At 39.2% G+C, this 12,987-nt stretch overlaps 1 protein-coding gene across 5 annotated transcripts in view; it reads right to left on the minus strand.

The window, feature by feature from the left end:
* Nucleotides 1–207: 207 nt before the first annotated feature.
* The window catches only part of zc3h18 (zinc finger CCCH-type containing 18), a 30,769-nt gene continuing 17,989 nt past the window's right edge, over nucleotides 208–12,987 (minus strand). For 2 of the 5 annotated variants that reach the window (XM_007249211.4, XM_007249210.4), the window contains exons 10-19: nucleotides 9,534–9,719; nucleotides 9,196–9,339; nucleotides 8,920–9,003; nucleotides 7,785–8,027; nucleotides 5,527–5,649; nucleotides 5,218–5,432; nucleotides 3,477–3,673; nucleotides 3,275–3,374; nucleotides 2,942–3,038; nucleotides 208–1,198 (exon numbers count right to left, since the gene is read on the minus strand). In XM_007249211.4, coding sequence (XP_007249273.3) covers nucleotides 973–1,198; nucleotides 2,942–3,038; nucleotides 3,275–3,374; nucleotides 3,477–3,673; nucleotides 5,218–5,432; nucleotides 5,527–5,649; nucleotides 7,785–8,027; nucleotides 8,920–9,003; nucleotides 9,196–9,339; nucleotides 9,534–9,719 — 1,615 coding nt within the window. In that variant the 3' untranslated portion in view covers nucleotides 208–972. The remainder of the gene's footprint in view (nucleotides 1,199–2,941; nucleotides 3,039–3,274; nucleotides 3,375–3,476; nucleotides 3,674–5,217; nucleotides 5,433–5,526; nucleotides 5,650–7,784; nucleotides 8,028–8,919; nucleotides 9,004–9,195; nucleotides 9,340–9,533; nucleotides 9,720–12,987) is intronic. The other 3 variants (XM_015605794.3, XM_015605793.3, XM_007249212.4) reach the window with 3 other exon arrangements.

A 12,987-nucleotide genomic window follows, 5' to 3' on the forward strand; every position in this document is an offset into this window, starting at 1 on the left:
TTTTCTCAGGCACCTAATATGTGCTGATGCTGCATTTGTTTTCCAAATTCCACAGAAACAAAACAATGTTTCTTTGAGCCAGATTTTTGTAATCTAAATATCGTATCGTAAAGCTAATCTGGTTGGAGTGCTGCTATAGCAAAGGGAGCATATGGATTCTTGGGGATGACTGGACTTCTTTCACAAAGAGGAGAAAGCCAAACACTCTTATCTCTTTATCAAAATAGTTTATTTAGAAGCTTTTCTGTCACAAAAAGCGAGACGGAATTCTTCCTTATCGCTGAGTGTCCCAACGACAGCCTCTCACACTCAACTAAAAATGAGGGACAAAATAAAATACATTATTTAAGGTGAAGAGCTAGGGGAGCCAAAAAAACAAAACAAAACAAAACAAAAAAAATAAATGCAGATATTATAAAAGCAATACTTCACATCAGTTTCATTTGTTCTCGAGATTCATACACTTTGAGAGACAGGTGGTTTTTGTCATCAGGTTAACAATATTTGTACATGGCGAGACACAGTCAGGAAATGCTGAACATACAGAACTCGACAAAGAGCTCACTGGGCGAGAATGGACCACAGTAAAGCTGAGGTCCGAGTAGAGCAGTTTCTACCTATGAGTCCAGGATGGTCAAAACGTAGAGTGATCTGTAGCCTCATGTCAGAATGGCAGAGCAAAATACAGGCTATGAATGAAATAATGGCAAGTGGGCAGAGAAGAAAAATTGAAGCAAAAGAGAGAAAGCTTTATATATATAAAAAAAAAAAGAAGTGTACTTGTTCTTCTGCCTAGAGACACTACAGTAAAGATTCCATCTTGTTGCAAAAACAGACGAGCTGTGTCCAACTGTCACCCCACTACTGTGCTGCAATATAAAACCTAGACCTCCTCTCTACCTCTGACGTGAAATCCACGTCCAGAGTACCCTCTGTGTTCTTGGGTGACCCATGAGAGGTCTGGCCTTTTGTTTATTTCCCAGGGATCTTCGCTCTCTTGCGGGCAATGGCATCTTCCACAGCCTTAAGCTGCTTCAGCAGCTCCTCGCGGCGGGACAGTGTGCTGCTGGGTTTTCCTGAGCCAGATCCAGCGCCAGAAGCAGAACCGGAGCCTGGGACGGGAGCAGCGGGCTTGGCTGTAGAGACTGCAGGGCCTTTCCCAGTAGACTTAGATGGCGGAGACAGAGGACGCTTCCTACTGAGAAAAAAAAATAAATTAATCGTTATTAATGTGTCCATCATTTTTTACAATTTCTAGTGTTATTTTAGATGGGTAAACTTCTTTCATGAACTAGAAGGGAAAATATGATGTACAAATTCAGAGGATAATTGTTTTAGGGTGTTTTCACACCTGAAAGTCTGGACCAGAGTCTGCACTAAGTTCAAACATCTTGTGAAGATTTGGTTTCATACTGCAGTGAAGTGAGTATCTCCCTGTACGTCCTAGTTACTGGTTTGTACTGCAGAATGCTGTCAGTTTGGTGAGATGCATTTTCAGATGTTGTACTGAAATCTGCTTCTCTGCCAGAATTAGACTCCACTTTTTTTGTAACAGAATCTGTATAAGAGATTCCTTCTCGCATTTCTTTGATTTCTGATTATAAATAAGAATGAATCTACAGTTACAGTAGATACAGAAATCACAAGTGTGAACATTTGTGCTCATACTGCTGCATGATGCATAAAAATGGGAGATAGATTTCAGCACATCGCAAGTTCTTTTTCTTCTTCTGTATTGTTTGAAGGCTGATGATAGCCCGTCTCAAACTTCTAGTAATTGGTCCAAAAATTTAAACAACACAAAAGAGAGACAAAACTAATTTATTTTTTTTTTCACATCTAAAACGCTGATTGTCACTTCTCATGCACACCGAACCACACAGGCTGTGTGTGACGTCAGGTGTGCAAACTCTGTAGGCACACATTCGCAGAATATATCTGTGTTTCCCCTTTTAAATGACATCCCATTTTATGTACAACAGGTGGAGAGTCAGCAAATATTTTTCACTCAGCCATGACCATGAGGTCCAGAATTTTAGGAAAGCCCTAAAAATCCAAAGAATAAACATAAGAAGGGAACATCCAGGCTAATACTTTTACAATTGCAAGGCAACAAAGGTGACTCTACACCTGTGCTGGCCTTGGCGGTTTAGTTAATCAGACATCAGTGAGATGACTCACTAGTACACTGGGATTTTTTAGAAAAACTGACCACCATTGATGGGCACAATAGGGACAATACACTCTATATAAGGACAAATTAATGTGTGGTTGTAGTTAATGCTAAGTGATGCGAGGCAATTAAGTGGACTGATGTAAATCAGTTCTTAAATAATTCCTTACAGCCAAACAAACTTCTAAGACAGAACTCAATGAAGAATTATTTGTAATGACTCACTGAATTATTATTTCTGAATTTTGTTAGATTCTTAAGGTGAGGCTTTGTTTGACAGAAAAATTCACACCCAGGACTGGGTTATTAGTGGGAGGTGACAGCTAGGTCTGTCACAGTAATGTTATCGACTTTATCAACATTTAATATCTGAACATGACTTAGTAACTGTTGCAGGCATTATGTTTTTCTTAGCAAAGGGAGCCTATTGACATTAGCGCCATCTTTGCTGGTATATGAACTTTGTTTCAAACTAATTATGCTTAACGGTTCACTACTGGTTTTAGGTTAATTATTCTGTTATAATTATATCCATTGCATAATATGGTTAGAACCATCACAATTATATTGTTTATTGCAACATATACTGTCCAAACAAACACAGTTATTGTGTCAACTGCATATTTATTGATTGGAAGAAGTGATGAGGCTGGAGCTTTAAAAGAGGCCATAAGAAATACTCTCTCTTACTTTCTGTGTTGTTTAAATGTATGAAGTGAAAAAAAGGTGAACAATGGAGCAATTCATGAAATTAAAAAAAGTGAGCACCTCTCTCCTGGAGTGGGCATGGGCCGTGGTCCCTGGCCTCTAGGCCGATCCATTCTCGGTGAGAGTGGTGGGCGTCCGGGCATCCTGCGGTCACGACCTGTGTGAAATTTTAGTTTTTAGACAATTATGGCATCAGTATGTGGGCAGCACGTGTTAAACACTGAAGGAAATGAAACTGTTAAGGGTTTGATTTCCGGAAATCCTTGTTACCAAGTGCCTAGGCACATTGTGTTGGTATGCATGTGAGGAGAATCCAAAATGAACAGACTGGACCCAGTTATGGGTATTTTCTACTGCATGATCTTTGTGTCAGGGCAACCAGTGGCTTCTCACCTCTTTCAGGAGACAACGCTATCCTCTTGCTGACAGGGGATGTTGGTCTCTCTTTGTCTGCAGGGAAGTACCTCTTCCTATTACTTTTGTCTGCCTGCTGCTGCAAATGCAACATGGAACAGTAGTTAACTACGTGGTTAACACAAACTGCATGCAAAAAAAACAAAACAAAAAAAAACCTCTTACTTTAACGCAACGTTACCTTGTTAAGTAGAGTGAGTTTGATGTCTTTATGTGATCCATAAGCCCCTGGAGGACCCGCAGGTGGTGCATTCATGGGGTGTCCCCGGTTTCCAGTGCCAGACCTCGGCGCCCCAGGGTCAGATTTAGGTGGAAGGTCAGAGGGGTCAACCCTTTTCCTCTCCTCTTTAAAAGTCTCGTCTTTCTTTGGGATTTTTCCTGCATCAAACACATGTCAAGTGGTGTTGGAAAGGTCAAGAATGACCAGAAGTAAGCAGAAAAACCAGAACAATGACATGTTATTTGAACAAAGTTCAGATCAGTTTCACTGATATGACCGAAGACGTCAACTCTTAAGATGTCACTTTACGTCAAGGGTCATAAAAGTTTGGTGATTAACTTTTTCAAATACGCACAAATTGCCTTATCGTTTTAAGATCAGTTCCATAAAACTGAAACCCACGTTTGTCTTAGCACAGTTAAACAACAATTGAGGCAAATGGACCAGATAACCTGTAAACCTTAAACACTGTGATCTTTGCATTAGACTGAATTATGAAAGGAATTACTTTTGGATTTGCAAAGTTTCATTTGTCACGTACATAGTTATACAGGGTACAACTTGGGAGTAAAAAGCTTTAATTAATGCATGATCACACAGCAAAGGACATCTGTAGAACAGGACAATTCCATAACTATTTCCTATACTGTTTTTTAGCAGGCTTGACTAACAGTTATACCCCCGAAATTGACAAAAAACAGCATTATTATCCTGAAAATATGGTGCAATTTGTACCTTTACAGTGGAACAGTGGCAGCTATTGGGTACACTGTGCTAGGCTAAATGCTAACCCTAGCAAAGCAGCATTGCAGATGAAGCCATTCAATTATTACAAAACTCCAAAAATATGACACCACTAACCTTGTTAGGATAAACTGGACATGTTGATCTTGTTAGCCTTTGTGTGCCTCAATATAAAGCTACTCAAAGTAGAGCACAAAAAATATTGATGGGCCCGCCATATAAAAAAGCATTTTCAATTAGGCACAGTTTGTTTATCAATAAACTGTTGTAGAGACTGCCCCCAGTTACCCAACCATTGAAGCAATTTACTTCCAATCCTTTTTTTTACTGCTCTAACTGTTCTAATAAAGCACTCTAACAATAGGCACTATATACACACATCATTTACATCCCACAGCAGCGATTCACATTTTCAGAGGATATCAAATCTGAAAATTGTAGTTATTCTGGTTGGTGTGAAATCCGCTGAAATAAAACTCTTTAGTTGATTTTCAGTACATCTCATGGTTTCAAAATTGACAAACTCACTTATAGGCCTGTCACAATAATTGCAATATCGATTTATCGTACAATAAATGAACATGACCTCAATCATTTTTGATATTCGTGATATTGTCTATTGTGTTTATTTGTATGTTTGTTCACACATATAACAGTGAACAGTATTTTAGCCAGTCATGTTTCAATAATTGTGACTCCATACATACAGTGTGGACTAAAGTAGGTGAAGCAATAAGCATATAATTCCTTAACTAATTAAAATAAATGACTAATAAAAGTTTTGCTTTTTTTATCCTATTTTGTTATCATTATGACAGTGGCATTTAATAGTCTTAAAAGTACAAAAATATTGTGTATCGCAATCATTTCTGGGACAATATATTGTCCACAAAAAAATCCTATCGTGACAGGCCTACTCACTTAACAGTGAGAGTGTAGAAAGAGTAATAGTATGTACCTCTGTCTTTGTCAGGATCCCGCTCACGTGGGGGTGGGCGGTCACGAGGGGGCCCACGCTCTTTGCGTGCATGGCCTGGTGTAGGTGAGTGAGAGCTGGCTGAGGAGACAGGGCTGGCTAAGTCAGCGTACATATCATCAGAGTCTGCGCTCCGTACTGAGCTGCTGCTGGAGGAAGCTGACGACACTGATGACACACTGCTCACTGACAGAGACCTGCAAGACCAGCACACACACATTACTGATCATCACAAAGACCAGAAATACAAGATGTCTATACGCAATCTGGGGTATTAAGCGTGTGTCGTACCTGGATTTACGGGATCCAGTTCGGGAGCGAGAGAGAGAGGCAGAGGATGATCGAGATCTGGAGCGTGAACTGGTACCAGTAAAACTGCTGCCACTGCCACTCACACTGCCACTTAGTGTCCTCCTAAAAGAAAGAGAGGGTGTGAGTGGAAGAAGAAAGGAAGAGAAAAAGTCAAACTTAAGTGAAACACATAAATATTCTATGATCTAAACGATTCCACTGTAGCTCTGGCTGTATGTTTAGGGTCATTGTTTTGCTGAAGGTTAAGGTCCTTCCCAGTCTCAAATTATTTGCGGTTGTACGGTGACAAAATGTGAAAAAGTTCGAGAGGTATGAATACTTTTGCAAGCCACTGTATATGATGGACGGAGGCCACAATTAGCCTACTGCAGAAGTTAGTGCGTAATGACTTTTAGGCTATATATGAAAGTCTCAGTTTAATCATGGGTGGTAAGAGGTGTAAAATATTTGAGAACCTTTTCTGTAGACCCTCAGTATCTTGTGACGAATAAGGCATGTGACAAGAATTTGTACTGAGCCTGTGCCACAGCTGGTGTGAGAAAGAAAGTGCAACAAGCTGTCTGGTCCACATTAAACTAAAGTTTAATCCCAATAGACCCATCATTCCTTTCCTATTAACCCTCTTGTGTCAGCAGACTCCAAAACAAACCTGGATCAACCCCCTCTACATACCTGAAAACACAGGCAGCCACAACATTTTCATTTTTACCGAAACGAAACAACCATGTCTGACTCATGACGTTTGGCTGAGCAGGCTGACCCTGTCCTGTTTTGCCTAGTTTATGCATTGCATAAGAAAGGTTATGAACTGCATACAGTTTAAAAACATACAGTATAAGAACAATTTTACGTCAGTCATGATGGCTTGAGGACGACATAACTTTTTGCATGGGAAAGGCCAAAGGTTAAAATACGTACTTCAGAAGAGCTAATGCAATATAACCTGAAATGCCTTTCCTACTTCCTTACTGCATTGTTGAATATAATTCAAATGACATACATTTTCTGGGATGCACTGAATATTCAACAACCAAAAATATTTATCCAGAAAAAAAAAAAAAAAATGAACTGAATTTACTGTGACAGTGACTTATTTATTTCAAGTCATATTTACACTCAAGAATGTGGATTCTATTTTCCTTGAGCTTTACAATAAATAGAATAGAATATTTACAGAAGAAGAGTTTTATTTTAGATTCTTCAAAGTAATTCACCTGAAATGGCTTTTAGTTTACAGCTGTGCTGAACTTGTCAAGAGATAATAACTTGGACTTCTTGCCCTCTTGATGTGTTTGAGAGCATCAGTAAATAAAGTAAAATACTTAAGAAATGAAGGTCACTCAATCCGAAAAATGTCAAGGACTTTAAAAGTATCCTCAAACGCAGTCGCAAAGACCATTAAAACTGATATCATGAAACTGGCCCTCATCAGGAGAGCCCCAGGAAATGACAACCAAGAGTCACCTCTGTTACACAACACAAGTTCATCAGAGAGTTACCAGCTTCAGAAACCACAGTTAACAGCACCCCAGATTAGAGCACCTAAATACTTTACATTTTTTTTAAAGAAGTGGCATCAGTGACAACATGACACTTTTCATTAAACAAATCTCACAAACAAGCAGGCTAACCCTGTAAAAGACCCCAGGAAGAATATTTTACACAACTTCCACAACAAATTCCATGTGCATTGTTTTAGGCACAAATTCAGTTCTTCATTTAGTGTCACCAGATGAAACCACAGCAATCATAAGGTTCTATTGTTTAATCAAGAATTTTTGTGCATAGTTCCTCAATTATCAAAAGCACGTCTTTTAGAAAGTGGCCAACACCATTTTCCATGGATACAAAAAAACCCAAACAATTTATTCATGACAAAATCGCTGAAATAATATGCAGTATTTCAAGATTAAATAAAACTTAAAACAGCAGCCCAGTTCTAATTTATAAAGGGAATTCAGGAGTTCCCTCAGGGAAGTGTAACTGTCACATGACCAACATTAGTTAACTAGTTACTATGTCTACAAGAAAACCAACAAAAGCTTGTTCATGCCAGAGATCTGGAAATCCAGAAGGGACCTGAGATTTTCCAGTGTCCATCAGAACACCCACACAGGGCATTCCACACACAAACACCTACACTAATCCACATATACAAAGCTCTGTTCTATCCCACTTCACTAACTCTGGATTAATGCAAATTCCTCCATAAACATAAAAACACACATACAACTGACCTGCGAGGATTGTGAGGATGGCGCTCTTTCTTGCGGCCCTCCCTCACATTGGTGGGTTTTCCTGGTTCACGGGGTGGAGGTGGTCTGCCTCCCTCACGGATGTTGGGGGGTTTAGATCCCTCTGCAAATGGTTTTGGGGGTTTGCCTGGCTGGCCCGGCTGCGCGGGACTGGGGACCTTCTTGGGGGGCCCTTTATCTCTGCGAGGAGGCGGAGGAGGCTGCACACCAGGCTTCAGTAGATGACTTGTGAAGGAGAACACACTTTTATTATTAAATTATTAAAGAGACACACACACTCAAACACAAGCACAAGCAAGCACACAATTCAGCAGAACAGCTTGTTTAGGAGTGGAATTATTCTTCAATAACTAATTTGATGTTTCTTTTAGTTTGACACTTGAGTTTTAACTGCGTTTTGGGCAGGGATTTTAATTGTTTCATTTGTTGTTACGGTAGCATATTTTGGCTCAGATTCAAGTATGTTAAGTATTGATTTCATCTGTGTTGTGTTTGGTTAATAGAACATATGAACAAAGACTTTACAAGACCTCTGAAGCTCCCTTGGAATCTGCCACAAACAGCTCTATACATCCCAAGTCTCAAGTTCACTGGCTGCCCTCCCTTGCACCATTTTTGACGGTTACGTTCCCCTGCATACCGAGAACAGCCCACAAGACCTTTCCAATGTTTTGGTAATGTTCTGACAGAATCTCAGGTCATATTTTACAAACAAACCACCAGGTCTAACCACTTTTAACTACGTCTCTAAAAAAAGGCACACAGAAGTCATCCAATATGCAGGGGTCAACATGGTTCTAAAATTGGTCAATGTATGCTTTGTCAAACAGAAATCAGAGTTCATTTTGAAATTGAAAATTAATTCTGACTGGAACAGTATACATCACACAGCCACATGGTGTCAAGAGACATTCAATGTAGTCATTAGGTATAGGGGGGGGGGGAAGGGTCACTGGTTTCTGCAAATTCATGGCAGAATTACAAATATACTATTACGCACCAATGAGTAAAGCATTCATAAGCTTATTTACGGAATGAGCTGCTACCGTGAACAAGCACACTCTATGAATGAATGATGATTTCTGAGTATGAGGTTTGGCTCTGTCCTTTCACTAACCCTGGAGGCTGCTCTGCCTTATTCTTGTTGGCATTCCTCTGAGCTGAGGGTGTGGGGGAGGGAGATGATGAGAAAGATCTGGACCTGGAAAAAAAAAAAAAAAAAAAAAATTCCAAAGTGATTTCATGGCAGTGCATTTTTGTATGTTTTTTCTGGTTAAGCAGGTAAAAGACTGGTATGAGGGAATAATCAGATACGCTGTGCACTGCTAATCTGTGGGGGTGTTTATCTGCTGTCTACACCTGAATCACATGCCATTTCACATGTGTAACTTGCCTGGATCGGCTTCCTGTGAAAGAGCTGCGTTGGGAGGAGTGAGAGGAGTAAGAGCTGACCGACGAGGAGCGCGAGCGGGAACGAGATCTTGACCTTGAGCGCGAAGAACCAGAGCCTGTGTATGAAGAAGACCGTGATGAAGACCTGAGAAAAAAGCAGAGAACTTTGAATTAGTGTTCATTGCTGAGGAATGTCAAAGATGTATAGCTCATTACGTATTCTTCAAATACATCCCTACTAAATCACATCAATAACACTTTCAGGGTCCCCAAAAAACAAATAAAAAAAATAATTAATTACAAATAATTACAAATTCAGCTTCATGGTAGTGCTATTACCGAGACGAGTTAGAGAGTGACACGGAGGAGCCGGAGGGCCGGTGTCGCCTGCGTCCACGGGGAGGAGACCCCATAAGCCCAGCCCGTCGTCTGGGGGACTTGGACCTCCGCCAGGGATCCTTCCACTCATCTGGTCGTTTCACCATTGGGGCCATCTCCTTTTTGGGCTGAGGCTCCATTGTCCCCCTGTAGAACAGAAACAGATATACCGTAAATGCCATGTGAAATACTACCATATTTTGGTGGGGTCGGGGTTGTCGCAGCCTCTGCGGCGCCACTCTTTAAGCGATGCTGAGAGTCTGACTTTAAGCGAAGTTTAAGAGTTAACTTTACCTACTTTTACCTTTGCTAAATCTTTACTACTATGGCTGTATTTCTGAAAACATTTGGTCCTTTAAGTTTTAGGGGTCACGGTTTGGTTCACGTAAACGAACGCAGAATACACAGTAAAGCCTATAGGTCTCTCTCTGTCTGTTTAGGAAAACAATTAATTTATGCAGTTAAATAATGCTGTTGTTTTTGTTTTTAATAAAGTGCCACAATCATGCTCACTGTTTGTTCCAATAAGATCCAAAAGACAGAGCCTCTCATGATGACTGTAGGAGAGAACCCTGGTTTCAAGCATTTAATAAAAGTGCTCGAACCCGGGTACAATATTCCATTGAAATCATACCAAACTGTGGGGTTTATGCCGAGGTGTGAACAGAACTTAGAATTTTCTATACTGTTACACCTCTAGTTTTAGAGCTGTAAAATTGACTGTAGGGGAAGGCAGGTAAGCGTTCTCTGCTGCAGTGCTGTTAGCCAATCAGAGGCGATATGTTTGCATGTATGAATATTCATGAGCAAGAGACAAAATCCTGTCTTTCTTCAAAGACCACTATTCGGTGAAATAAAGCAACACTAGAGCACTTTTTTTCACAAAGAAAAAAAAACAGCTCATGCGGCATTCATTCATACTAGAGACCACAACTAGTCATTGTAAAATGAAGGAAAATACAATGGAATGAGACCTAAGGTAGAACAGGATATTCCAGTAAGCAGCTGAAGAATAAGTACTGCTATGTTAATTGACAGTGTCAAACTATTTTGTTCTGAGACTGGTAAAATGTTTAACGGAACTGTCTTGACTAGCCGTTTGCATTCCTGTGCAATGTTTTAGGGAAATAGAAGGAAAAGGACACCAGAGTGTATGTTATTAATAAAAATGAGCATATGTCATTAAAGATGGGCAGTATAACTGATATGATTAGGTTTAAATAAGGGCAGTAATTCAAAATTACATTGTTTCTAATAAAAGTTCTATGCCTATCTAGTCCACGGCCCCCCCAAAAAAACTCATTCATTCATGTGCATTCAAGATGGTCACAGAGTGGGTTCTCTTATCAAATGAAATACAAAACCACTACACTGGGACGACCAAGCTGCAAGATGTGCCTCAAAACAGACGAAAACACTGTGTGCTCTCAGGTTTGAAGCATTATCTTCTACAGGTGCGTTTTGAGCCTCATTTAACTTTAACACTGCTTGTGCGGTGTGTTGCCTGCTAGATCATTAGACACAGCAGAACCAGTCAAGTTTTGTGTTGTAGGCAACCACACTGAGCTGTCTAATACTCTGTGGATGTGTGATTTGAGCTAACAGAGCTATCACTACAAAACAGTGCTGCTCTTAAGCAAACCAGTTGTGATTACCTACTACAAACATTTGCAAATGGAACAAAATAATACTGAAACAGCAAAAATAAGTCAATATTACTATTACTATATATTACCATATTTTAACAGTGACAACAGTGAAGTAAAATGATTACCTAACCTTTCTCAGGACCATCTATTTATACATCTGAGCGTTGGCTTAAGAACCAGTACCAGTGTAAGCAAACAGCAAAAAACTTCTTGAAAGTTTACAACACACATTAACCATCAAACCTCAAATTACATCAAGACTCTCAAGTTACTAAACAATCCAGTATAAATTCACCCAAAGTTCACATTGCAAAATCTCCACTAAGGAAAAAAAAATACTCTGTCAGGATGCTGTAGTGATACAGTGCATCATATCTTAAGAAACCCAACATATAAGTTCATCTGCCTTTTAACCCGTTAAAAACATGATTTAGTGCAAGAGGAACTTACACATGAAAAGAGAAAAAGTCACAAGTCACTTCTTCTTTAGAGAAAGTCTATTTAAAAATACATATGAATAAAAAAAAGACATAAAAAAAACATGTGGGACTTTCCCTCTTATATGCCAATGGTGTTTTTCCATTCGACTGATGGAAAAGTAACTTCAGAGGCTGCATGAACTACTGGTCCACATAGTTTCCATTTATTTTCAGATCTATTCTCACAACATACTATCCATAACCAGAAGCATTTCAGAAATGTAAAGTACAACACAATGGTACGAGAGATGTTGCAGATCTAGGTAAGGAGAGAACAGGGCTATGGGGTAACATGAAAAACTGAGGAACTTTACGTTTGCTAAGCCTCTGGACAAAAAGGCCTGACGGCAGTAAAAGCAGTCACGTGTCTAAAAGAAATTCCTCATGGATGACACAACAGTAAACTGCCCGCAGAGCACGGGTGCTAAAAATAGACGCAAAGCTATATTTAGAAACAAAGTGATCCCAAGCAGAAATGTTTTTTCTGTTTTTCCTAGATGGGTGCACTTGGGGGCAAACTAGGGGAAAGGGGAGGATAAACATTCCATAATGGGAAAAAAAAAAAAAAAAAAAAAAAAAAAAAAGAGTAAACATATTTGACCCATAAATAATACATTTTAAACAAGGATTTGAACAAGAGTATCTTGTTCAACAAATATGTTGTACTGTGTTTTGATTTTGTGTTGTGATAAAAAAATAAAATGCCAAAAATTGTGGTGCTTACAATTATGCAGTCACATTATTTAAATTATAATCCATGTATCATCATACATATTGCATCACCAGGTTTTTTGCCAATACACAGACTTAATTGCTAGAGAAATGTTAATAATTGTGTTTTCTGTTTATAGACTAGTACATCAGTGCTTTGAATAAATTACATAGGCTAAATACAAACTGCAGTTTTAAAATATTTGTTGAAAACTTAACATTAACATCCCAACAGACAAAGTGCACACATTTACCTCAGCAGCACTATTCTAATCATGAATTTACATCAGGAGTGCTGTTCTAGTCACTCGATTAGCTAGCTGTCCACTTACCTCAGTAGTGCTAATCTAAACATAAATTTACTAAAACAGTGCAGTGTTGGTCAAAAATGTACCACAGCACTGTTTCTCAAGGCATGTGTTAGGGAAATTTGCACAGAGAAAGGCAGATAAAGTTTTGGAAAGAAATGCAAACACCTTGTTCACCTTCAAAAACACCTTGTTCACGAAAAGGTGGGAATTTAAAGTCCAATTCCCAAAAGTGTAAAAAGAAATGCTGAATTCTTTATTTAAATTA

The sequence above is a fragment of the Astyanax mexicanus genome, chromosome 9, assembly GCF_023375975.1.
Source record: "Astyanax mexicanus isolate ESR-SI-001 chromosome 9, AstMex3_surface, whole genome shotgun sequence".
NCBI classification, from domain to species: domain Eukaryota; kingdom Metazoa; phylum Chordata; class Actinopteri; order Characiformes; family Acestrorhamphidae; genus Astyanax; species Astyanax mexicanus.